Source organism: Branchiostoma floridae, chromosome 4, assembly GCF_000003815.2.
Source record: "Branchiostoma floridae strain S238N-H82 chromosome 4, Bfl_VNyyK, whole genome shotgun sequence".
Classification (NCBI taxonomy): Eukaryota; Metazoa; Chordata; class Leptocardii; order Amphioxiformes; family Branchiostomatidae; genus Branchiostoma; species Branchiostoma floridae.
The window spans coordinates 6,219,180-6,242,703 of NC_049982.1; the positions used below are offsets into that span (position 1 = coordinate 6,219,180).

The 23,524-nt window shown below is 45.1% G+C and overlaps 1 protein-coding gene across 1 annotated transcript; it reads right to left on the reverse strand.

The window, feature by feature from the left end:
* Positions 1-295: 295 nt before the first annotated feature.
* Positions 296-21,988, reverse strand: LOC118415018 (Wilms tumor protein homolog). Its single transcript, XM_035819389.1, has 6 exons — positions 21,280-21,988; positions 4,228-4,483; positions 3,403-3,575; positions 2,938-3,027; positions 2,267-2,350; positions 296-1,708 (listed from the first exon to the last, which is right to left on the reverse strand). Exons 1-6 carry the CDS (start codon positions 21,650-21,652, stop codon positions 1,587-1,589), a joined length of 1,098 nt encoding a protein of 365 aa, XP_035675282.1. The 5' UTR covers positions 21,653-21,988; the 3' UTR covers positions 296-1,586.
* Between the last annotated feature and the right edge of the window lie 1,536 nt (positions 21,989-23,524).

The window sequence follows — 23,524 nt, forward strand, 5'->3', positions numbered from 1 at the left end:
GATGATAGCAAATATGTTCAGTGACGGCACTAACATCTAACTCACACACAGCGTACACAAAGTGTAAGTCATACATTGTTCATTTTTCATTCGGCTTGTACTGTACTACATGTACCCTAAAGCAGCTGGGTTTTTAACACTTATACCTGTCGGAAGGTACCGAAAGTGATATGTTATCGAATGGATTTCATCAGTCTGTTTCTGGATTACTATCAAGCCTTGGAAAACATTAAAAAAACAATCTGTTTCTGGATCACTACGTGCTTAGCCATGAAAAAACATCCAACAAGCCAAGTATGTGTCAAAACAAGAAAGTTTATTAGCATATTTTACAAACATGGACAACTTCATACCGATTGGGGCCAACTTTACAGAACACAATAACGCGATATTAAACGATTTGACCTGGATCGGTTACACATGTGGAAGTGTTTAAACATAACATTCTGATATGAAAATAATCATATGGTATGTATAAAGACTCCATTTATGAGCCAGAGAAAGTGAAGTACAAGGCAATCTATCTCACCGCGGGGGAACGCAACGAAGGCTTTGAAGTGGCTTGCGCGGCGTTCGTCAGTGGCACCTGATATGTGGCTGCGGTGCGCGGGAATTTTCAGGTGGGGCGGGCCGGCGGGACGTCCTGGGCGGTGGGACGTCAAAGCTGGCCCGAAGAAACCCTCGGCCGTCTCCCGGTGTCACCGCCGACGTGAATGTACTCGCCGTTGAATTGGAGTTGGCACGCGGTATGTATGGAAAGAATTTTCCTCATATCACGACGCAGTGGTTGGTGCGGAGTGTACAAATCGGAATGGACAGTTGGACGCTTCACAAAACTTGATCCTATCTAATACGGTCAAAGTATGAAGCATATGTAACTGTGTACACTATATATATACATTTTGTAGAGTCATCCGAAATATTCTACAATCTTAGTTTGTACCATAGCAGTGCAATCATAACAAAACACTATAACAATAGCGAAACATCGACACCAAAGGTATGTTGTATAAAACAAGAATGGCGTTTCAACATACAACATCGAAAAGTAAAAGACCTTAACGCCTTTGAGGTACTTAATCTTTACTTAACTGTACAGTTCGGTTTGGTTTGTGTAACAACTTTCTACAAAAGTATTCAATACTTAGTATATCCTGACAACCGAAAATGATGGACACGATCTGGGGCAACTCCATAATAGTATACCGTAAGGGGAGAGGCCACGACAGAATCGTTTCGGTCCACAACGGTAAAACAAAGACAGGAACAGGTCGGACGAGGACGCTGAACAGTTGGGTATCATCGGGATATAATAGTAGTAACGTTAACTTTTCAAAATTTTCCCTCATGATATACGACCATCCTCAAGGCACACGCAACCAGTACCGAAAAGCCACAGCCTTGCCGAAGAATATTCTATGGCAAGATGTCACAAATCTCCATAGTGGCGTAAAGGACTAATAATAGAATTACTTCGGTTTGCGTCAAAACGTAGATGTCTCCGTTTTTTATATTTTCCCCTCCATCATCTGTCCATTCACACGGTAGTGACGTTATTGTTCCTTGTGTACATGCGTGTACACACGTTAGAACTGCGTGTGCAGTTTGGTGAGGTTCCTCTGGTGCATGTTGTGGTGCCTGACCAGCTCGTCCGACCGCGCGAACCGCTTCAAGCAGTTCGGCCACCGGCAGCAGAACGGCTTCTCCCCTGGAAAACAGGAAGAATATCGAGTTAGACATCGTCAGAAGTTTTGGACTAGTTCACCTTTATCCGCGGGGTGTTCTATATCCGTTTGTTTTAAATCGGTGCCCATTGGCAACATATTTCAATTTGAAATCACTGTCCGTCGACGACAGATACCCTGTTTCCAGAAACAAAGGATATAGGTTATCCCGCGGATAAAGGTGCATATGTGTTCCCCATTCAATGATTAGTATGTGACTATTCAATGACTATGCAGTTATCTATAGAATTGTATTCGTAAAATGTAGGTTATACATGATTTACGGCGTTAACAGTATACGTAGCGCATTTCATTTCTCTCCAGAATCTAGAAAACCAGTGACGTCATCTAATTCTCTCCTTTCAAGAGTGAAGAAAATGTTTAAGGACAAGAGGACACTAGTTAGGACACTTATGGTAAACATTGATCATCTGATTTCTGGAGTAAATCATGACTCTGATCATTAGCACCAAGACGACAGCTACTGTAATACTATGCAAGTTAGACAGACAGAACTACCGTTCTTGACTGCTGCAGCTCACCTGTGTGTGTTCTTGTGTGCGTCTTGAGATGGTCTGAGCGGGAGAACTTTCTACCACAGGTCTCACACGAAAACGGCTTCACACCTGTGGACAGAGAGACGTATCAGATTCTAACCGTTCACTGTGTACACATCACAAAAATGCTAGCCCTGGTCTTGTACATGTCTGGTAATGTTGCATCTTACGCTCTGGCAAGATCGTAAGTCAATAACGCCGATTTCTGATAGTAGATTTGGATCAAATAAAGTATTATCTGATAGTAGATTTGGATCGGATTTGTATGCAAACGCAGACCATCGTGTACGCAAAGACCACCCTAAAAATGTTAAACTCATCTTGAGAGGTAAAGCCAACAACGTCTATCTTTGATAAGTAATTTGATATTGGGACAACAACCAAATGCAATAATACATGTAGGCAAACAATCCAAATCATGTTGAAGTACTTTTTACAGTTCCAGTCCGAACTCTTGAACCTGACTTGTGTTCAAAAATACAGAACCTGGCGGCCACTTTCTGCGAGTATGCCATATTTTTCTTAAATATTGTGACGGAATTCATTACCGTCTAACTCGTTATTGTATGTGGATGTCGGCGAAACTCAGCCAATTTACTGCTGCAATACCGTACATTTTGAAATAAAACTTGTCAAATGCTTTGATGGTCAGGTACCTGTATGTTTCCGTATGTGTCTCTTGAGCTGGTCGGACCTGGAGAAGCGCCGCCCACAGCCGGTGTACTCACACAGGAACGGCTTCTCACCTGCAAGGGAAAGAACAAGACAGCATGTTAAAACATTTCCCTTTTATCTCCTATTTTAATGAATGCATCTAATCCATCATGCTCTTTCCTTGTGATCAACTCCCTTCCCAGAAAACCCACAAGTACAACCAGTGTCCACAAGCTGCCCTTTCAATGTTAAATGTTACGAAAATTGTAGACGCAAAAAAACAAACAAATACAGAAAGCATTTAGAAGGTCATTACTGTAAGTTTTAAGTTTTACATATAGAATATTGAATTACGTAAATACAGTCGATTAGGTTTTCCCATACAATGTAACTGGCATAATTTTTTTGCAATAAAAATTGATTGATTAATTGATTGATTGACTGATTATTATAGGGCGGAATTCTACCTGTATGTTTCCTGTTGTGCATCTGTAGATGAGACAGTTTGAAGTAGCGCTTGTTGCATGCTGGGTAAGGACAGACGAACGGCCGCTTCTCCTCCGTCATCAGCCTTACTGCGCATGTGCGCTGGATCTGCTCCAGGCCGCGGGGCAGGCTGGGACTGTGCAACCCCGGGTAGCTGCAGCAATAAAAATGGTTCACATTTCGTGAAGACAAGTACAATTTAAGATTGAGCACAGATATTTCACCTCATCTTGCTTGTCTTTCATAGATCTAATGAGAAGTGAACGGAGAGGAATACGAATAGATCTTCCACATGTATCTGGGTTGAGAATTAGAATCATTCATCAGGCTTGTCTAAGGCGTTTGACAACGATGACCCCTTAATCGCTGACGTCATATATTCGCAAGGGCAGGTGCATAAATAATTAGTTATTGAAAGTTAAGGAAGGCTGTAAAGATGGACAAAACTTCAGCTTATCTGAACGTTGGTATTCATATTTCGATTAGTTTAATCATCGACATTGTTGATCGAAAAGGCAAGATATACGTTCATGCTGAATGTGATATCTTGTTGTGTCGATGAAGATTAGACAACCAGGTAATAAAACACACAAGGCAACAGCTACTAAAAAAACTGGATAGATTTTGGAAATGGTCAGATGTTTCAGGTAGCAATCTCGGTATCGTATCTTTCTATGATGGTATATACAACAGGAATTCTATCCTATTTTATTTCTGTCTTATACTTATATATTCTGTATTATTTAACTCTCATTTCATTTTCCTTTCTTGAAACCTGTCTTGAGAAATAAAACGAAAATCTTCACCTGCAGTTTTCTTTCTTGGGTGACCTCGTGGCAGCGCAGTAATCCAGACTCGCCGCCATGGACGCGGAGTACATGACGCATGCGCTGTAGGTGCTTCGCGCGTACTCGCAGTCCGCCATGTTGGTCTGCAGGGGGTGCGGTGACGTCAGAGGGCCCGGCTCGCCGCCCTGTCGGTACGCATGCGCAGAACGGGCGAACATGTAGCTCCTGGAGTTGATGTCGTCCGACAGGCTGGTCGAGTCGTAACTCGGAAATCCTGGTAGAAAATGCGGAAAACAAGAGTTAGAAACAAAATAATGCAACCTGTAACATGCGCCGATGAAGGTATAAGATACCCGAATGTTACTGTGTTACCTTATAGTTTAACAAAGTAATACTGCTTTATACTTAATTTGCAAACATAAATAGACAACATTTTTTTTTATCTAGAAATGTGTCAAAATTGACCAAAAACAGACATTACGTTACTTGAGACAAAGAAAGAGAGAGGAGAGGGGGGGGGGGGGAGAAGAGATGAAAGAGGAGAGAGAAACAAAGAGAGAGAAAGGAGAGAGAGAGAGAGAGAGAGAGAGAGAGAGAGAGAGAGAGAGAGAGAGATGGAGGGAGAAAGGGAGAGAGCATTTTCTGCCTGTACTTTTCACCGGATATTCCTTACACGAGAATAAAACAAGTATGCCACGAGAAAGTTCCTATTCATCAGACCGTTACCCAAACACATCCCTGATCGCACATGTACATGTGTACATGTTGTCGTGAGTTCCAATGGCGTACATGTTGTCGTGAGTTCCTCTCTCCGCCGAAGAGAAGAGAAAGAAAGAAAGAAAGAGAGAGGGGGAGAGCATTTTCTGCCTGTACTATTCAGCGGATATTTCCAACATGAGAATCCATGAGAAAGTTCTTATTCATCAGACCGTTGCCCAAACATATCCCTGAGCGCACAGGGGTCATGGTGTACATGTTGTCGTGAGTTCCTCTCTTCGCCGAAGAGAAGAGAAAGAAACTTTATAAAGAAAGAAAGAGAGAGAGAGAGAGGGGAGAAAATTTTCTGCCTGTACTATTCAGCGGATATTTCCAACATGAGAATCCATGAGAAAGTTCTTATTCATCAGACCGTTACACAAACACATCCCCGAGCGAGCAGGGGTCATGGCGTACATGTTGTCGTGGGTTCCTCTCTTCGCCGTATCACAAGACGGAATCTCACAACAGCGGAGCTCTAACCGCGCGCCGGCGGAAGCTAGCGGCCAGCGAGGTTACACCGGCGGACTGGCTTATTACCGACCCGATAACGGAAGAATTGTGGGGGATACGCCAAATTAAGTCCTTGTTTCCTGCGTTTTGACAAGTCCTATATTAAACCGAGTCCGTGAGGCAAAGGAAAAACACTTCGGAGTCGAGTGGCCTCCAAACGTGATAACATTAGTGGTAATGTCATAACCTGTCAAAGGATATGAGGCCTGGGAACAACAGTTTCACGATTCAATCTGAATATTTGATTGTACAGTATCTCGAAACCATCAACACAGTATTTAGCGATACTTTGATTTAAATCTTTTTTTAACACAACTCACGCGCTATTTTAAGATCTTATCAACTCGGGTTGCAATTGTAGGAGCCGGTAGAATAAACCATCCACGGACAACTTTCAAGCTACGGGTACCCCATCTTTGGGAAACCATTGGCCAGAATAGCGAAGTAAAACCACGCCAACATTTTGATACACTCCCACCTAATATAATAACTCCCCCGTTACCTCGCCCGCCTTATGCAGCGACAGGCTAGGTCAACATCCTCTGATAAAAACTGCTATTGTATAAAGCTTTAGATATGTTCATACCTATATTACTGGTCTGTTAGGCCTACGTCACTTTTCCAAACTTGGAAGATCAGTCTCTTACAGATGATTAACTGTGTCGAAATTAACTCGTACTTTCACTATAAAGGCTACAACCACTGAGCGACCAAAGGCTTGACAAGTCGCTCAAGAACCTTCATATACAGAAAGGATATATTTTGTATGATTTATTGTTGACTAAAGCATGCTTTTAAATAGTGCGTCATGTTCTAATTTTCAAATTAAGGGTCTCACAAGTACATTTTAGTCGCTGTATGGTCGCCGCCTAGTGGAAAGAGTACTCTTAAGCAGAGGTTAGGCTCCGGCTGTTTCTGACGGTTTTTACTCGTTTTTATCGGGCCGCGAGACATCAAGAAAGAGTAAAAAATGGAAAGCCCTATAAAAACGACTAAAACAGTAAAAAAAAGCTGGAGTCTAACCTCTGCTTGGAGAGCTAGTATGGAAAGGGGGTCTACGGAGGTAGACGCTCAACGACATTAATAGAGAACGGATGTGTCTTGTATAATTTATTGCCGTTTTATTATTACATCATACCTTTAAATCGTGCGCCATGTTTGAAGTGTTATATCAAGGGTCTAACAAATCCATTTTAGTCGCTGTGCGGCCGCTCAACGGTCTGCGTCTAGTGAAAAAGTGGTCTAAGGAGGTAAGTGCCCGCCTTGACCTCCCCCTGATGACCTCCCCATCTGTGGCCGTCCAACAAGACCGGTGTCACCGCGCCGACAGGAGCTGCTGGATTTATGGCGCTCTACACCGTGTAACATTCGCGGGCCCGCAGATAACGGAATGGGAACCAGGAACGGGACGATCCCACGTCAATCAACACGTGAAAATAAAGCCGACTCCACATGTCCCACAGGATTATCGTGCTGAGAGGGATTTATACAGGTGTATGTTTTTGACAGTGAGGTTTGTGAGAGGGAAGTGTGGCGTGTTATCAGCTGGGCAACAACGTTTCTCTCATCTCCAGACTCCACAGGAAGGAGTTGGTGGACAGTAGCCTTGGATACGAAAATTCATTCACATAACAAAACACAAATGTATTTAAATGTCTTCGCTAGAAGGTTATGTTTTCGGTAGCGTGTGTGTGTGTGTGTGTGTGTGTGTGTGTGTGTGTGTGTGTGTGTGTTTGTAGAAGACCAGCATAACTCAAGAACGCCTCAATGGATTGTATTGATATTTGGTAAGGTGGTAGATCTTGATGAGACCTGAAACAATTAAATATTGGGCCCGCTAGCATGTTGTTATGGTACTGCGGCGAAACCTCCGGGTTTAATTGTAACAAGTTTTATGATCCGATTGGTTTCATGCCATCACCGACTACCCTTTAATTTCCTACAGTGTCACTGACGGAAAGTGGCGAATGCCACCTGAAACGTCTGACCGTTTCCAAAATCATATCCAGTTACTTGAGTACCAGCTTTTTGGCGTATCTTATTACCTGGATGCCTGACCTTCATCGATAAACCTTCCCGTACAACTTGGAAATAACGATCAAGTACAAAAAAGCATCTTATGGAAACAGAGATTAAATCTAACCATGAAAAAACGATTGTTCACGCATTTGTCGGAAAGCCAAATTCCCAGGCCGCCCAGGCTATTAAAAGAACAGGAGTTTCAAATTCATAAATGTAAGATTATAAACCTTTATAAGTCACTACACCCAAAGTGTGCGCTGAACCACACGTAGCTCTGTCGACGTGTGTTCGGCTATATTATCAGTGACTCTTCCTAGGCCAAGAGGGATTACAGATTCTCGTTCTTTTTCCGATAATCTACGGAAACGTATAACGTATACGGAATTTCTTCAGCGGTGAAGCCTTTAAAATTCCCCCATTGAATCTCCATAGCATATCTGTCATTACATTTGTCTGGGATTAAAGCCTTTACCCAGAGAAACATCCATCATCCACCCTCAAGGTCCTACATGTACTTGTCTCTTGTATTGTGGAACGCATCAAGAAAACGGTATCGCTACTGTTATGATCCGTAAGACTCAAAAATTGCACATAAAGCCAGTGCCGGGAGTGAATATTTAAACAACTGAATACTTTTACAAAAGAACGAAGTTGACGTCTAATATTTTTTACAGAATAGCCCCCTCCAAGCTGACAGAGACGCCTTAACTCTCGTCCAACAGGTGGTTGTCTTCAGTGATCACGTGACCCACAGTTGAACGAGACTTGTGACGTGATGAGGACAGCGGGACCGTGAGGTCGCGTGGTGCAAAACTGCTTTACAGCGTGTTGTGATTTGGTGGGAAAACTTTCATAACGCAACATATTTTACGCTGGTAGTGTGTATGAACGCCCCACCAACTGACACTCACGCGTCAGCTTTCAGGGATCGGGGGGTCGCATGGTGCAAAACTGCTTACAGCGTGTTGTGATTTGTCAGGCTGGTGGGAAAAGTTTCGTCTCACACAAATATTTTAGCACAACAAAGGTTTAAAGCCAACGTTCTGATCCTTTTCAAAAAGTCTTTGCGAGGCTCTTGTTTTACGACTTGTCTTTCCAGAGGTTGAAATTTAATTTAGATTCCAGTACTAGTATTAAACCGCCGAACAAACTTTCCGCTCCGGCTTGTTGTCTACCACGTGTTTTTGCAGCGTTTCAGTAGGATTCTAAAGTGGTGTGAATAGCACTCACCTAGTACCTTGGATGAGTGAGAACGCGGCAAAACTTAATGCAAAACAGAGAGGTACTTGGAGGTAGGTTCCGAAGCACGTTATAGAGTATCCGTCAACGTAAATGTTTTCACAATATGTCAAAACGTTTTCCTTGAAACAATAAAACAGTTGTCACGTCAAACAAGCAAGCATGTGTGAAGTACTTTTGGAATTCCAGCAAAAATATTTTTCTTCCAGTTCTCAAACTGCATGAATGAGCCGAGTCACGAATCTTCCAACCGTGTACAAGGGTCACACTCCGTCAGACTTTCCCGCCAAAATAATTCACCCAAGTGTCGTTTGATCTCCAGTTGACGGGGGATTAAACGGATTGCACCTGACCTTGTGAATTCTGGGTGTTGAAATGAGCGCCATTTTGCCGGCGATATCGCGTGACATGTTAGCACTGCTGTAGCAGCTGTTGTTTCCTCCGCTGCCGACCTTATCTTCGCCTGAGATCGACACGCTGGAAGGATCGAGCTCCGAGACAAACTTGTAAGGAACAAATTTGAGTCGGACATGTACTCTCCAAGCAGAGGTTAGGCTTCGGCTGTTTCTTTTTCCTTTTTTTAAGGGCGGAATTTCTATTTTGTACTGTTTTCTTTAAGTAAGGTTGGGACACATCAAGATGTCAGTATCAAATAGAAAGTCCAATAAAAACGCCTAAAAACGCAAAAAAAAAACAAAAAAAAAAACAGGAGCCTCTGCTTGGAGAGTATCGAACATGTAGATATTTCTACCACTTGATCATGCGATACGGCTATGTTTCTATCCGGAGCGTTTTCCTGAGTTTTCTTAAGAAAAGGTTGAACTTCGAGTAGGAAATCGAGCTTTTCAACTTGTGATTCGTGGGTCGAGAGCTGTGAGAGTTAGGCCTACGTCACATTTCCAAACCTGGGCCCGGTCGGACAGCTTTTGGGAACGAAAAGGATACGTACACTAGTACACAAGAAGTAAAGAGAATACTCGTAGGCATTATTGGTATATATATATTTACGAATACATTTCTGTTTTTCGTTTCCACAAAAGCCCGGCAGGGCCCCAAACCACCTGTATGATTATACAAGATAAACTGGATAGCATTGGTTTTACAGACCAGTGTTTTATGAAGCAATAAAAATATTGACAATTTTATCGCAATTTGGCCTTTTCCAGAATACATCACATCACCTACACTTTTGTGCATTACATCACTGTCTGTTCTAGATAATACGCCTACTATATGTTATTTAAATTTGAACAACAAGAATACAAATCTAATGCGCAATGCCAAAGGAGTGTGTTGTGTACAATGTGTGGCCATTTTCGCGTTTTGAGCGGCTCGAGTTCTTGGTGGATGTCAATGTGCAGGTGTTGGCACATTGGCGCACCAAATCCGCGTAGTGTGTTGATATGACATCGCGTTGTACCAGTCAGTCTAGTCTGGTCTGACGGAGAGAGTCGATGGGATGTTTTTTCATGGAGGAGAGCTAGACGTTTCGTCTTCACTATCTAAACCCGAGGTCAGAGGCCACGGCTGGTGTTGAGCAGATTTACACGGAACAGAAACACGCTGATCCCCTCCGTGATGGTTTGGGGTCAGGCGCGGGTTGAGTGACCACCGCGTCAAGGACAATGTTGACTTTTCTGAAATTGAAGTGTAGCATGGGTGCGATAATTCAAGGCCGTGAAGTCGGGAAACACCGCGCTATGGCGGGAAGGTCTGGTCCCTCAGGGTTCAATGTCATTCGTCTTATTTCCTGCGTTCTTGTTTGTGCATTTAACCACGCGCGGAATGTCACTTTAACTCGTCTGGTGCCGTTTCTTTGTCTGGCTAGGTAACACACTACAATTTGTCAACTAAAAAAAATCTAGATTCTTTTGCATATCAATTTAAAGCTAGGACATAAAAACTCTCTCCAACAAGTTCTCTTTAGTGTCACTGACGAAAAACAACGGATGTTGTTTGAAACGTTTGACCGTTTCCAAAATCATACCTAGTTACTTGAGTAACTACTTTTGGGCGTATCTTAATACCTGAATGTCTATCTCTATCTAATCTTCATCGACGCACCACTGTCATGGCCTAAAGTCAACGACGCGCACTTGGTCACACTCGGCACTTTTAACACATTCAAATGGTGGAACAAATAATGATCCTATCCGATATTATATTGCGTTATTCGTTTGTCATCTTTTGTGCTACATGTTCATACAGAACAACTCTGATCAACTCTGTCTCCCGTTTCGTTGACGAAACAGAAACGTTGAATGAGATCTGTGGGCATATTCACATTTTAGATGCCCCAAACACGGGAGAACATCACCTTTCGTACACTTGCTGTAGCGGTGACGGAATCGTACTAACTGTTCTTAACACTAACAGTAGATCGGAAACGTACACATACCGTTTTCTACATGTTGAAAGACTAATAAAGTCAGTAAAACAATGCGCTTCGAATTAGTAGAAAAATAGAGACCATTAAATGTCGAAAGTAAGACTAAACACAAGTTAACAATCCAATCCGAATCAGGAGGAAATTGAAACTTGAAATATGACGTGCGCCTATAGAGCAGGGAGTAAAGTAATACTAAAGGTTGTGACTCCAGCCCACACACTACCGCGTGCCTGTTGCACTAGCACTGTACACACACGCGAGGCAAGTTTTGTCTCCGAGACACTGACAAGAACAGACAGACGCTGACAAGTGTAACTTGCCATGACGCGGAGGGGTTTCGTAGTACAATTAAGTGAGACATCCTCCCTATCTCACGGTTTAGTAGCTCGCAAAGTTGCTAAGATAAGATATCTTTACACGCCGGAGGAATGCTCCTGCCACGTCTGGGATAGGCACGGCATGCGGGTATCGGACCGCGCTGTTGACACTCTAACCAACCCGTGACAAATTGAATGTTAATTTAGGCTTTAGGGCCTCAACAAACCCCGGTGAAAAGCGCGGGTTGAGCCGGTCCCTTGCGACCGCCCGCCCGTCTGACACTGTTTAACAAACGGCCGGAGGGGAGGAAAACCGATCGGACCCGCTCTAACTCCTCTTGTCAACGCCGGGAAACCGGAGATGTGTTTATTTGAGCAACATCGCCGATCGGAGAGATAGGTCACGCACGGCCCGATAAAACTGTAACTCCGAGGATGGCCCAAGCGGACGGCGTTATTATGGTAGTGATAACGGTGTCAGGAGACGGGAAGGGACGTCAGGCCGCACATAGAACCTCTCCTCCAGACGCCGGTGTCGGGTTGTTCTCGGGCAGGGTTTGTCTGGTCCTGGTTTGGCGGAGTTAATGGGGTCACCTTAAATATTGACGCGGAGTGTCGGACCGGCCGACGCAGGTGTTCCCAAACATCTCCCGGGTTTCACACCAATGTTTTCTTTACGATAGCGATCGTTTTTTTCTGAAATCAGCGGCGAGATTGGGCTTGTCTTTCAAGGATAAGAGAAGAAAAATCTCTGCAAGAATCTGTGAAAATCTGAATCTAATGTTTCCTGTTCACTCCATGAACCACAGTTATCTTATCTTTGATGCAGTTTCTTACTGATTGGCGATGCGATACCATGAGATGCACGCAGAGTTCAGGTGGCTGTATTTTCTTTGCTATTTTATGAAACCAAGTATTAAAACGACCAAGGTTCGTTGGACGAATTCTCATAACACAATGTCAAATAACTATTAATAGTTTTATTTCACTTCCCCGTCACAGGTATTTTAACTTAAGGGGTGAGGGAGGCAAAAAAAGAGATAAAGAGATGGCCAACGCACTACGTATACCGTCTACTTGTATGTAATAAAGGCAGAAAGTCACAGCCTTAATTCTAATGTTCGAACTTGAACTGTAACCAACCCAACGTCTTCATGCACCTGTAGAAAGACTTCACTTCTAATCTTGACAGTGACTGGCGGAGACAAAGTGGATTAGTGATAATACTCGCGGCAGGACGGATCGCGAGACAGCTTAGAAAGTCAGCTTTCGTCGCTCGTTCCTCCGGTACAGGTGCGGTGGGCACTCCGGGCACGAGAGCGGACAAGTGTGCAGGGCACGAGACCCTTGAGAGTGGAATCTACAAGCAGATGTTGGGAGGCTAAGTCGTAGTGTTTTCCTGGCTGCTCTTTTATGTCAGGGAGTTTGACCAACCTTGGTTTGACACAGAAAAAGTCAGCTGCTTGGAGACTATAGTGGGAGAGGGAGACAAAATAGGAGGAGAGGTGTCTAAAAATTGCATGATTTCTGTCGCAAACTTTGTTTGAGTTTGTAAAGGTATATCAATTGATAGAGTGACTGAGAGTACGAGTTACCGGTATCTACAGTACTCTCCAAGCAGAGGTAAGGCTCCGGCTGTTTTTGACGTTTTTAGACGTTTTGTTGATTAAAAAACAGCCGGAGACTAACCTCTGCTTGGAGAGTATCTACAGTTCAATACTGAGGCGCGCACTGACCAGACATATAACGTTACCTCCAGCAACTTCGCCAGACTTTCTGTAATTATTGAACCTTTTTGTTTCCAATCATCAGAGGAAGCTTTGAAGTAGAGGAAAAGTAGCCATTGTAGTTGCCCCCCCCCCCCCCTCTCCGGTCAGTAAAGGTCACCAACCGTGAAATCGGAACGATCGTCTGCGCGTTGGTCAGTCCAATACAACAGTTCAGCATGCAACTACTTCAACTAGAACAGCATGGTGGGAAAACACAGGGAACCATTCGGTCAACTTGTCGGAAAGGTTTAAGATCTGACTTGGACTTCATCCTGTTGTATATGTACATGGTGACAGATATCTTTTAGTGAAAAAGTACTGAAAAACTTTGGCCTCTGTTCCCCTCTCTCCCTCCCAAAGCCCTCCTCCGACCACCCCCGTACATTGGTGGGATTTCGGGGTTATGTTGTTAATGACCGCGCGATTTCCTCCATTTTCCGCGTAGAAGTAGGAAATGAAAGGATTTGGGAAACATAGAATATACATAGAATAGAAAGGTCGTACAAAACAAAGTAAGCCCCTGTCGAAACCTGTGACTGGAGACTCCAGGAGAGATATAGATATGAGTTCTCTAGTCTTCAGTGTTGTTCTACGCTTTTCTTTATCCATCCTTCCCCCTTGATCTTCATGCAAAATTAACAGCACTGTCATTTCCCTTTCCTTCCTCCGATCCCCCTTTATGGGACAGTAAAAGAAGTTGTCTCCAAGAAGTCTCCTCTCTGTCCTGACAGGGAAACACAAGACGCCCAGAGGATCCTGGGTGCGATTGCTCATTTCCCGGAAATGTCAAGTAAAGGACAAGAGTGATTCTTGACCTTGGCTCTGAACTGACCTTGTCACACTTTCGCCGAAGGGCTCGAGGATTCTGTTTCAGAAGCTCTTCTATCATTGCACATTTTAGCACTACAACAACCTCCAAACAAAACAAAATAGGGCAGAATGAAGAAGAAAAGACAGAGTCAAGAAATTCTGTAAAAAGCTGCCGTGAAAACCAGCGCTATCCCGCAATAGAACATATCCTGTTATGACCACCAATAGTACAACGTGAGAGAATGATGCTTGTGACGAGGGACTACTGCACTAGTCATGAAACTACTATGGTCTACTAAATATATGTACATTTATGTTTTCATTTCATTACATCTGCTTAGAAAAGGTGCGGTCATATGCATTCGTCGTACGACGTCGTAGTACGATTCTAATGTCGTGCGATTTTAAAACCTGTGGCCGACAGGGACTTAAGATAGCATTTTCGGTAACAAGACATTTGAATTTTGCACAACACGTGCACGATACGATCTCAATAATGCCTTAAGTGATAATTGTGATCGTACGACGATAGGACGGCAATTGTGACCGTCTCCTAATGCAGAAATGTTCGCGGTGGATTAATGTTCGCGGTTTTCGCGGCGGCCGCTTCACCGCGAATTTAAAACCACCGCGAACATTTTTCCATAACAGTAAGAGACTACAGTGTATGGTGCTACCGCGAAATTAAAACCACCGCGAAAAGTCCATTTTCCCGCTAGTATACCGCGAAATTAAATCCCCGCGAACTTAAATGCATTTACACTATTTCTTCCACTTTTTGATTCACCGATGTTTCGTCTCTTAAAAAAGGATTCCACTCTTGACGTCTGCATTTACTGACCGCTAACTTACACTCATCAGACTTAAAAATCTGACGGCGCGCATTCCTGGGACGACTGTGCCCTGCCGGTGCCTTACCGTCTCTCAGTCGTGTTGTTCCACGGTGCCTCACCGTGGCCGAGATGTTGTTACAAGGATTATCATTGGCCATCAACCAAGAGATGGAGCACAGATCGGAGATTAATCACGAATCCACTAGCTTCTTATACTTCTACCTCCCACTTCGAGTCGTCCTCAATCCAACCCGCCTAGGTAACGAAGTTCAGGAGTTGAAGTTCTTGGTTTGGACTCACACAAACCCACCGGGGTCCCATATTACCTAGATTCACGACGGGGAGGGTCTTGGGAGAGCGGCCATGAAGCGGGAACCCAGCGGCCACACACGCCACCCGCGCCGAAGAAATATGCCCGGGTTCGCCCGGCCTGACATTGTCTGGGAGGTTACGGAAAGTTCAACTGATGAAGAACACAGGTTGGACTGACGGCGGGGTATCACAGTCTCTACCAGACTGACTCTCGACTACACTGGCTATTACAGGGAGAATGATTTGCCAGGGGAGTTCTACCAGAGGGTTAGGTGATCTTAGGTCGGCAGCGGGGATTGAACATGAACCTTAAGGCCCCCTCTCACTTGACGTGCGGCACGCTTGCGGCATTGCTGCGTTCGTTCACTGCGGTACTGTTTTGTTATTTTCTCCGATTTGTTTCTCTTCTGATATTGCGCTGTACGTCAAAGTGTGACATAGAAGACCACAAAATACACAACAAGTAAGAAAATTCGTTCTTTATCTCTGAAATTCGTTGAGCATCTTCCGAACGCAGCAATGCCGCAAGCGTGCCGCACGTCAAGTGAGAGGGGGCCTTTAGAGTGGACTGACTCCTCTGGCCAATTTCACGATTTTTTTTGCCGAATTTTACGATCCCCGCACCCCCGTAGGAAGGCCTGCTGGAGGCTAGGGATATCAGGCACTGACCACGGGGGAAAGAGGCGCTACAGATTCTGATAAATCTTAGATCCTTACTTGATTGTGCCAAAACTCACAACGATTTCTGTTTGCTACTGTTCTACATGCTTCCCACTGGTCATAGATCTCATTTCACATAGTATAGCCTATATACTATAGGAACATTAAGATAAGGTCCCGTCCTGGGCAGATTTACTCTTAGCTTTACTGAAATTTTATTGTTCTGTATTCTTACATGCGCGAACTGACCATGGAGTTTCTAAACTCCATGCACTCTACATGGCTTGAACTTGAAAGGGGGGGGGGGCGTACAAATATGTAACGAGTCTTTGGGAAAACATGAAAACTTGAGGCTGCGAATGGTGCCAGATCAGTACTTTATAGACAGCTCTAAAAATACCAAAGACGTCATTTCCAACCCGGGCGTGCCTGTTATCTGTTACCATCTTGATTACCTGTCTGATCGCACAATCAATTACCGACACATAAAAGTGACTAACCCATCCCCTTAGCCGTATTTCAGCACTCTTCAGTAGTCTCCCCCGGCTCCGTACGTAAACAAAATGTCCCCTCCACCATTTAGTATTTTCTGGCTCGTTCCACCGAGCATTCTCCCCCGCTACGGAGCACTTGTCCAAACCTATCAACCTCGGCCAAGTTAGCGGGGAGGGCGGCCAAGTACTATCTAGCCTGGTTAGCAGACTTCTTCTAGTCGCGCATGATTGCCAATTTGGCTGACAATGTTGGCTGACATGTTTTTCATCTCGAAATTCATCAGTTTTCTATGACATTAGAGAATAAACCAAAGACGACAAAGTTCAAAGTATACCATGTAGCTGTGAGAAAGGCGGAAGCTACCCGTAGCCTTTACCAGACTTCACAGGTCGTTGCTGAGAAACAATTGAAGAAATTGGACAAATAGATCTAGACGACACACCAAAGGACCAATGTTGCAAACTACATCACAGTACATGCATGTAGTATATCAAACTTCTCAGCCAGCTTATTCCTCTGGCGCTTTATCTGTCTATTTGGCAATTTCTACCATCCAATTTTTGGTACAATGAGTTTCAATCAGTCTTTTGTTTTGCAATGTTTTGTATTTGCTGGAGGCTGGAGGAATGCGGAACAATTAATAGCAACCCGAAACGGCACACAAGCAGGGAAAGACGACTAAAAGTTCACCGTCCACTGAGGGGCCTGCCGACGAGGCTAGCACCAAGGCGGGGGTGAAATGGTCCATTCCCCGTCCCATAACGTCCAATAACGCCCTCATAAGGGGGCTGCAGGCGGCGTGCTTCTATCGAGATGGCCAATTAACCCCTCGTACAACAGTGGGGCGATCTCGCCCCTCCCCGGCACGACCCTGCCCCCCGCCGGCAGCGCGAGCCGCGGCCATAAATCCCGACACGCCGCCGGCTTGTTGCGGCTTGTTTCGCCCCGTGCGCGGCGGCGTACTCTACCGGCGATGAAAGCTCCTGTTGTCTGATAAATGACCCGCCATCATGTGGTATTTATTAATAACACCGACGGGAAGCAGGGCCAGTGCGCTCGGGTCGGGACCTGCGCGGGTAACTGCCAGACTTCCCGCGGGCCCGCAGCGATGTCACGCCGAGGCGGACCACTGAGAAGGCGCGGTGGACGGGAGTCGGGTGTCCGCGCCGCCGAACATCCACCGCGCGATTTGTTTTTATCCGCCGCCGTTTTATTTTGGGCCGTTAATGACATACAGTGTAGATACTGATCGACTGTGAGATCCTATTAACTCTCATGCCGTGTGGTTCGTATTAAAATACCAGCTTTAATACAAGCATGTCATAGGCCGCAATGCCACTTGCAGTGTAATATCAGGCTATTCAACACTTCATTAATCTCAGCGTCCAATGGAATTGTACTGTCAATCCGATCTAGTACTAGTATCTTGACTGTAGACCTACTGTGTGTATACTGTGATACGTCTATGATAGCTGTTACAACATACATTAAAATTTGGGGGCAAGGAAATTGTGAGAAGGGCTATCTATACCTATATTAATGTCTCCATAACAAGATTATGAACATTGGATTTTGTATTTGATACCGTATGTTTGACTACTTGTGGATCATGGAGTGGGCGTCTGTGCGATTCCAGTGTAGCTGCTAGTGTTTTTTTTATTCTGAAAAGCGCTCATTATAAAACTCAACCAAACTTTCCCCTTCAATCATTTCAATTAGACGTGTTGGTACTTTTCTTAATCGCATACCATTTTCTATCATTGAGATTCCCACACTTTGTAAAAAATCATACATAAAAAGATGTTTTACGGTGGCTCAAGCTTGTCATCGTAAAAACGTTACGCCGATCCCTGGCTTGATCCGGTCACTTATGGTATTCACAATGTCAAGGTGAAGAAGTTTACTAGCCGGGCCGGGTGTGATCTTTTGTCGTGAATTACGGCAATAGTCGGATTAAAGCGGCGCCGGTTCGGTTTATGATTGACACATTACTCTACTGCAATCAGCAATGGGAAGTTAGAAGTTTTCATTTCTGACCAGAACCATGAGTTTTAGAACGTCACACTGAGTTCAATTTTAACTTTTACCAACGTTTCGTCAGAAGGGAAAGAGTATAAGGCTGTGTACCAATGATAACATACTAAATTTGTTTACGTTACCAAATGCGATGAGACCATTTACGAATCCTACCTTCTCGGTAATCTGTTCACAAAATAAAACAGGTGAAGATCGGGGTGTTTCTATGCATAGCCGCCCTTTCTTTATTTTCTTCTTCTTTTTTATTCTCCTGTCGATTAGACAGATGAGCAGGCAGACAGGCAGCCGCCATTTCTACGGGCTGTCCGAAAATGTTTGGAGAACGCCACGATCTCCCCTCACCAGATCCGCTCACAGTTTTGATACGGACTCTAACAACAGAGCGATATGTTTGGAAAGGCGGGCGCCACTGCCACGCGTCCTACCAGAAACCTCACTCTAACCTCCCTCCCTCACGACAAGATGGGATTGGAACCCTGGAAACCAATCGTCGGGCTGTGCCGCTGGGACGAGGGTTTGCCCAAACATTTGGCTTCCCCCACTCGTGCGCGTCCTCTGTCTGTCACGCTTGGGCTGCGGGCGACTCCCCGGTCCTCACTCCAAGCAGATGTTGGGAGGTAAAAAAAAAAAGCTTTTGGTTTTCAGACTGCGCTAGCAGTTTATCAGATGAAAAACGGCGAAGAAAAAGTGAACGTTTGTCTCTGAAAGCATCTGCTGGCCGCTTTCTTGCCTTTACCGCTATTTTCTTAGCTCAAAGTGTAGCAGGAAAGTTCAGTCGGGTTTAGTAAGCATGCAATACGTCGTAGGTTGGTGTTGTGCGCGCCATTTCGAGAAACAGACCAAATGTGTGTTAGTGTTGTCGACTATGATGTTAAAACCCGGCATATTCGGACGTCCCAAAGTTGTGTATTCTTTTCCTTTCCTTTTTTACGCCTAGCTAGTTATAAAAGTTCGCTCCTACGATGAGCTGGTTATAGAATATGACGGCAAGAAGACAGCCTGTTCGCTTGCTCTATGTTGACGTTAGGACGACTCGTCGAGCGACTCGGCGAGATCGTCTTCCTGTGGCCAATGTGGCGTAAAACTAAAACGTCAACGTTTTAAAAAGACGCCTTTTCGGAAAGTCCGGACCGGATCCGGCGTTTACAGGAACGAGTGCCTCGCTGTTTTGTAGCTTTATAGACTCAGGATAAGGACGCCTTAGGTGTAAAATTTCTCACTCTTTTCCAGACATAACTAGACTTCTTTCAATGGCTAGAATACGAAATGTTTCTCCAGCATGTTGTATCGCGAACATCAACTACGAAGTATCCATCGAAATTTCAAAATGAGAAAACAACTATTGAGACCCGGTTTACATGTTCTCGTGAGAAACTTCACATTACTTCAAAACATCGCTTCTGCTATCTTTTTATGACACTCAAGTCAAGAGGGTCGTTCAGCGTACGCAAGTATTTTTATTTCTGTAGTTTTCTTTCTTTCCCACTTTATCACGATGTTTGTTTGGAGAAAGGACTGTCGGCCAGGCTCAAATTGGATGTCCCAGTGTCTCTAATCTGGAGTGGGAGGGAGGGAGGACATCGTTAGCCTGTCCTCCCCGCCACACGCACGCGAGCCCGCCGGACCCGCGCCGCGGCGCGCGTAACAGCCGGAACCAAAACAAAAGGAGAATCACTTTACACCCCGTCATGACAGTCGCGATGCGCTCGGATGGGCTCGGGACGGGAGACGGGGAGGGGAACCCGCGCAAATGGGACGTCTGTCTCGCTACTTGTGTTACTTTCTATCGGACATCTGAGAGTAAAAAAAGCCTGTAGACTTTTTGAGATGTTGACTCGTAGAACGAAACGTTTTTCATGTCCGTGTTTCTACGAGGGTCGCAAATCAACTTTACAGGTTTGCTTCCCTTTCATAAACCTTCTCTCATCAATTATAACAAGGGAAAGTGAAGCCTTTCAGAGGAGAAAGTTGACAAGGCATAAGCGGAAGCTGGCAAGGAGAGTCGACATTCTTCCCCGCTTTGTCAAAAAAATGGGGCAAATTGACACCAAGTAGACTGACGTCAATAAATGTAAAATATTTTTCCTACATATGAATATTATCATAAAAAAAGTGGTGCAGCTGCAGGCAACCAAACTAAGACGGAAATTTCCATAGATGTGCCACTACAGGAGTCCACTCCTCCCTCGACTGAAGATGGTATGCAGGTAAATATGCATCTTGCTAAACAAATGTATGTCTTGGCCTACATTTAAGAAACACGATAAGATCAACATCTAAAAAGTATATATATATATCTACAATTGACAAGGAGCACACCGATGGAAATCATGTCATAAACGCACGATCGAAAAACACAAGACATCAAACATTTCGTAACCACACGAGCCTCAGGGCGTGATAATCTTGTTGCGTTTGGAAGTCTGTCTAAACAAAAACGATAAATTTCAAAAGCGTGGGCGCTTGTCTGCGGCATGGCAGCTCTGAAATTAATTCTTGCACATCGTCGTCGTGGTTCTCCCGTCGTTTAGATATAGATGGTAAATAAGTAGTTGTGGAAGTTTTAGACCATATGAAATGTGCTACCAAACGTTTTTCACCAACATATGCACATGTAACTTCTACTGAGCTGACGCGGTATGTATAACATGTTGTTCGCTGCTAGGTCAGCACTTTCCTGACTTCGCAGCAAAAGCATACGTTGAGGCAGAGAGAAACGTTTTACTTCCAACCTAAAATTAGAGAGAGAAAGGGGGTTGTAGCTTACACAGGGGAAATAAGGAAAGAAAAAGTAGATACCACAAAACTACATCTGCTAGCAACAGAAACCTAGTACCTAGAAACATAACTGTTTGCATGTCGAACAACACAAGTTTTCTCCGAGAAAAAGGCGAAGAAAAAAGTTGATGTTGACTTACCCTGAGAGCACGAAGGTGTGTCCATCTGGCGGCTTATGTACGTGGGACTGGAGAAGAGCTGGGCGGGCTGACTCGTCACTGATGCCGAACAACCGTGGCTGGGCGACCCGGCGGGGAAGGCACCGTACCCTCCCAGCGATGTTCCTCGGGGGCTGGTGGACAGGTGGACCGAGAAGGCGCTGGTGTAGCCGCGGTCCTCTTCGTGCGCCCAGGCCGGCTCTTGCTTGATGCCCGGCGGCATGAAGGGCGGGTAGGAGCCGGTGCCGCTGGGGTAACCGAGCTGGGGGAAGTCGAGCATCGGGGGCCAGGTGGGGGCCGTCCCGCCTTGCGGGCTCTGGCGGGGCGGTAGGTAAGCGGCGACGTCACTGGCCATCACGAGGGAGTTCTTCACACGAAAGTGTGTTCCGACAACTACCTGTAACGGGCCGGCAATGTGACGGGTCTTTACACCGGGGTGGAGAATTTCACGCGTCGGCGTTAGGCGTCGTTAGCCGCCGACGAGCCAATGGTCGTGTGCGCGGTGTGAGATCTCCCTGCACGAGCCGTGACAGGACCGGTGTGACACGGGAGGCGTACAAGGGGAACACTGGTTCCTTCGGCTGCCTGGCAAGGAGTTGGGCCAGTCCCCAGGGGACTCGGGGCTAGAGGTTACGTCGGCTGTTTCTGAGCGGCCCTGCACCAATAAATCCTCGTTGATGACGCTATAGAATGGCGGCTTCCACATACATCACGCTGGGTGAAAGCTGTTTAAAACTTTTCCTCGCAAATTATAGGAAATAAAGGAAAGAGAGCAGCTTGAGGCTTTCTTTGGTAAAATATTTCGACTAACCTTGTAAGTAGGGGCCATATATAGCACGTGTGTTGTCATAGGTGGAGTTGTGACATTGAATCAGACGTTTTGGCAGGGCAAACAATATCAGATTCAGATATCGCAACTTGCCAACATCATGGTGATCATGGTGATACCGTTACAAATATCTAAGGGATAGACTGGGATACAGCTTCAGAAGCAATGCTAGGTGCGAACAAGTTCACGTGGGACCGGGAGTAGAACCTGTTCAATATAATCAAACTCAAGAAATGCTAAATGAAATGATATTTAGAAATTTAGATGGAAGACTGCACCAGTGCCCCTAGCCTGGATACCTGACACCAGCCCGATCTAAAAAATATCTATTGTACACGAGAGATATCTCAGAGATCTATCGGGGTCTGGTATCAGGCTAGACTTAGATCCTACGGTAGCATAAGATAGTATCAGTATCAAAAGCTGACAGAGGAGTGAAGCCGAAGCCGGCTTGGCAATTTTTTTTTGGGGGGGGGGGGGGGGGGTAGGTCGATTCACCTCTTGGATGACTACACTCCTTGGCCAGTTTGGCACTATCTTATGCCATTGTAGGATCTGCATGCAGAATATCTAAACTCAGGGGGCTGCGGTAAACTTTCCTTGGGGTCATGTTGGTCCTAGACAAGAGCCGTGGAGTTGGGCTGTATAGGCCCTAGAAGCTCACCTGGAAACAGTCTGGCGTCCAGGCTAGACTTTGGTCGGACATGAGGAGATGATGTAGTGAAGGAATGTGTGTCCATCAGACCGGGACGGGAGCTGTCAGGTTTGTCCCGGCGGACTGACACCTGGGACTCGCCTAGTCTCCAAGCAGACGGGTCAGCTGGATGACAAAAGAGACGTCTTTGGCCAAATACTAGCCTAGGGACAAACGAGTTGCCATCGGATTTTCAGTTGTTGTTGTTTTGCAGCCCGCCGGTCGATTATTTCAGTCCTTGGCCTACTAGACTTTTATTCCTTACAAGGACAAAGTCCCCTATTACCATTCGGACAGGCCGAAGTCTGGTCATGGCGGGTAGAATAAAGCATTTCTTCATATATACTCTCAAAGCAGAGGTTCGGCTGTTTTACGGGTTTTTAGGTGTTTTGCCTGGCTTTTGGGTTTGACGGGTATAAAGAAAACGGCACGAAATAGAAGGCCCGACAGAAACGCATAAAAAACGCGCCAAAAACAGCCCGAACCGAACCTTTGCTTGGACCTTCACATTATTTTTTGTCCTCTGTCCTTTATGTCCGTGACGTTGGACGTTGTTGAGGTTTTCTCTTAGCAGATGTTGGGTTGGAAGATGTTGTTTGTTTGTTTGTTTGTTTTACCAAAGTATACGGTCCGGTATTTCGGACAGTGGCTTGTACTTCTTGTTCAGTCATGTTTCGAAATTTTAGCCATGGTGATATCCGATA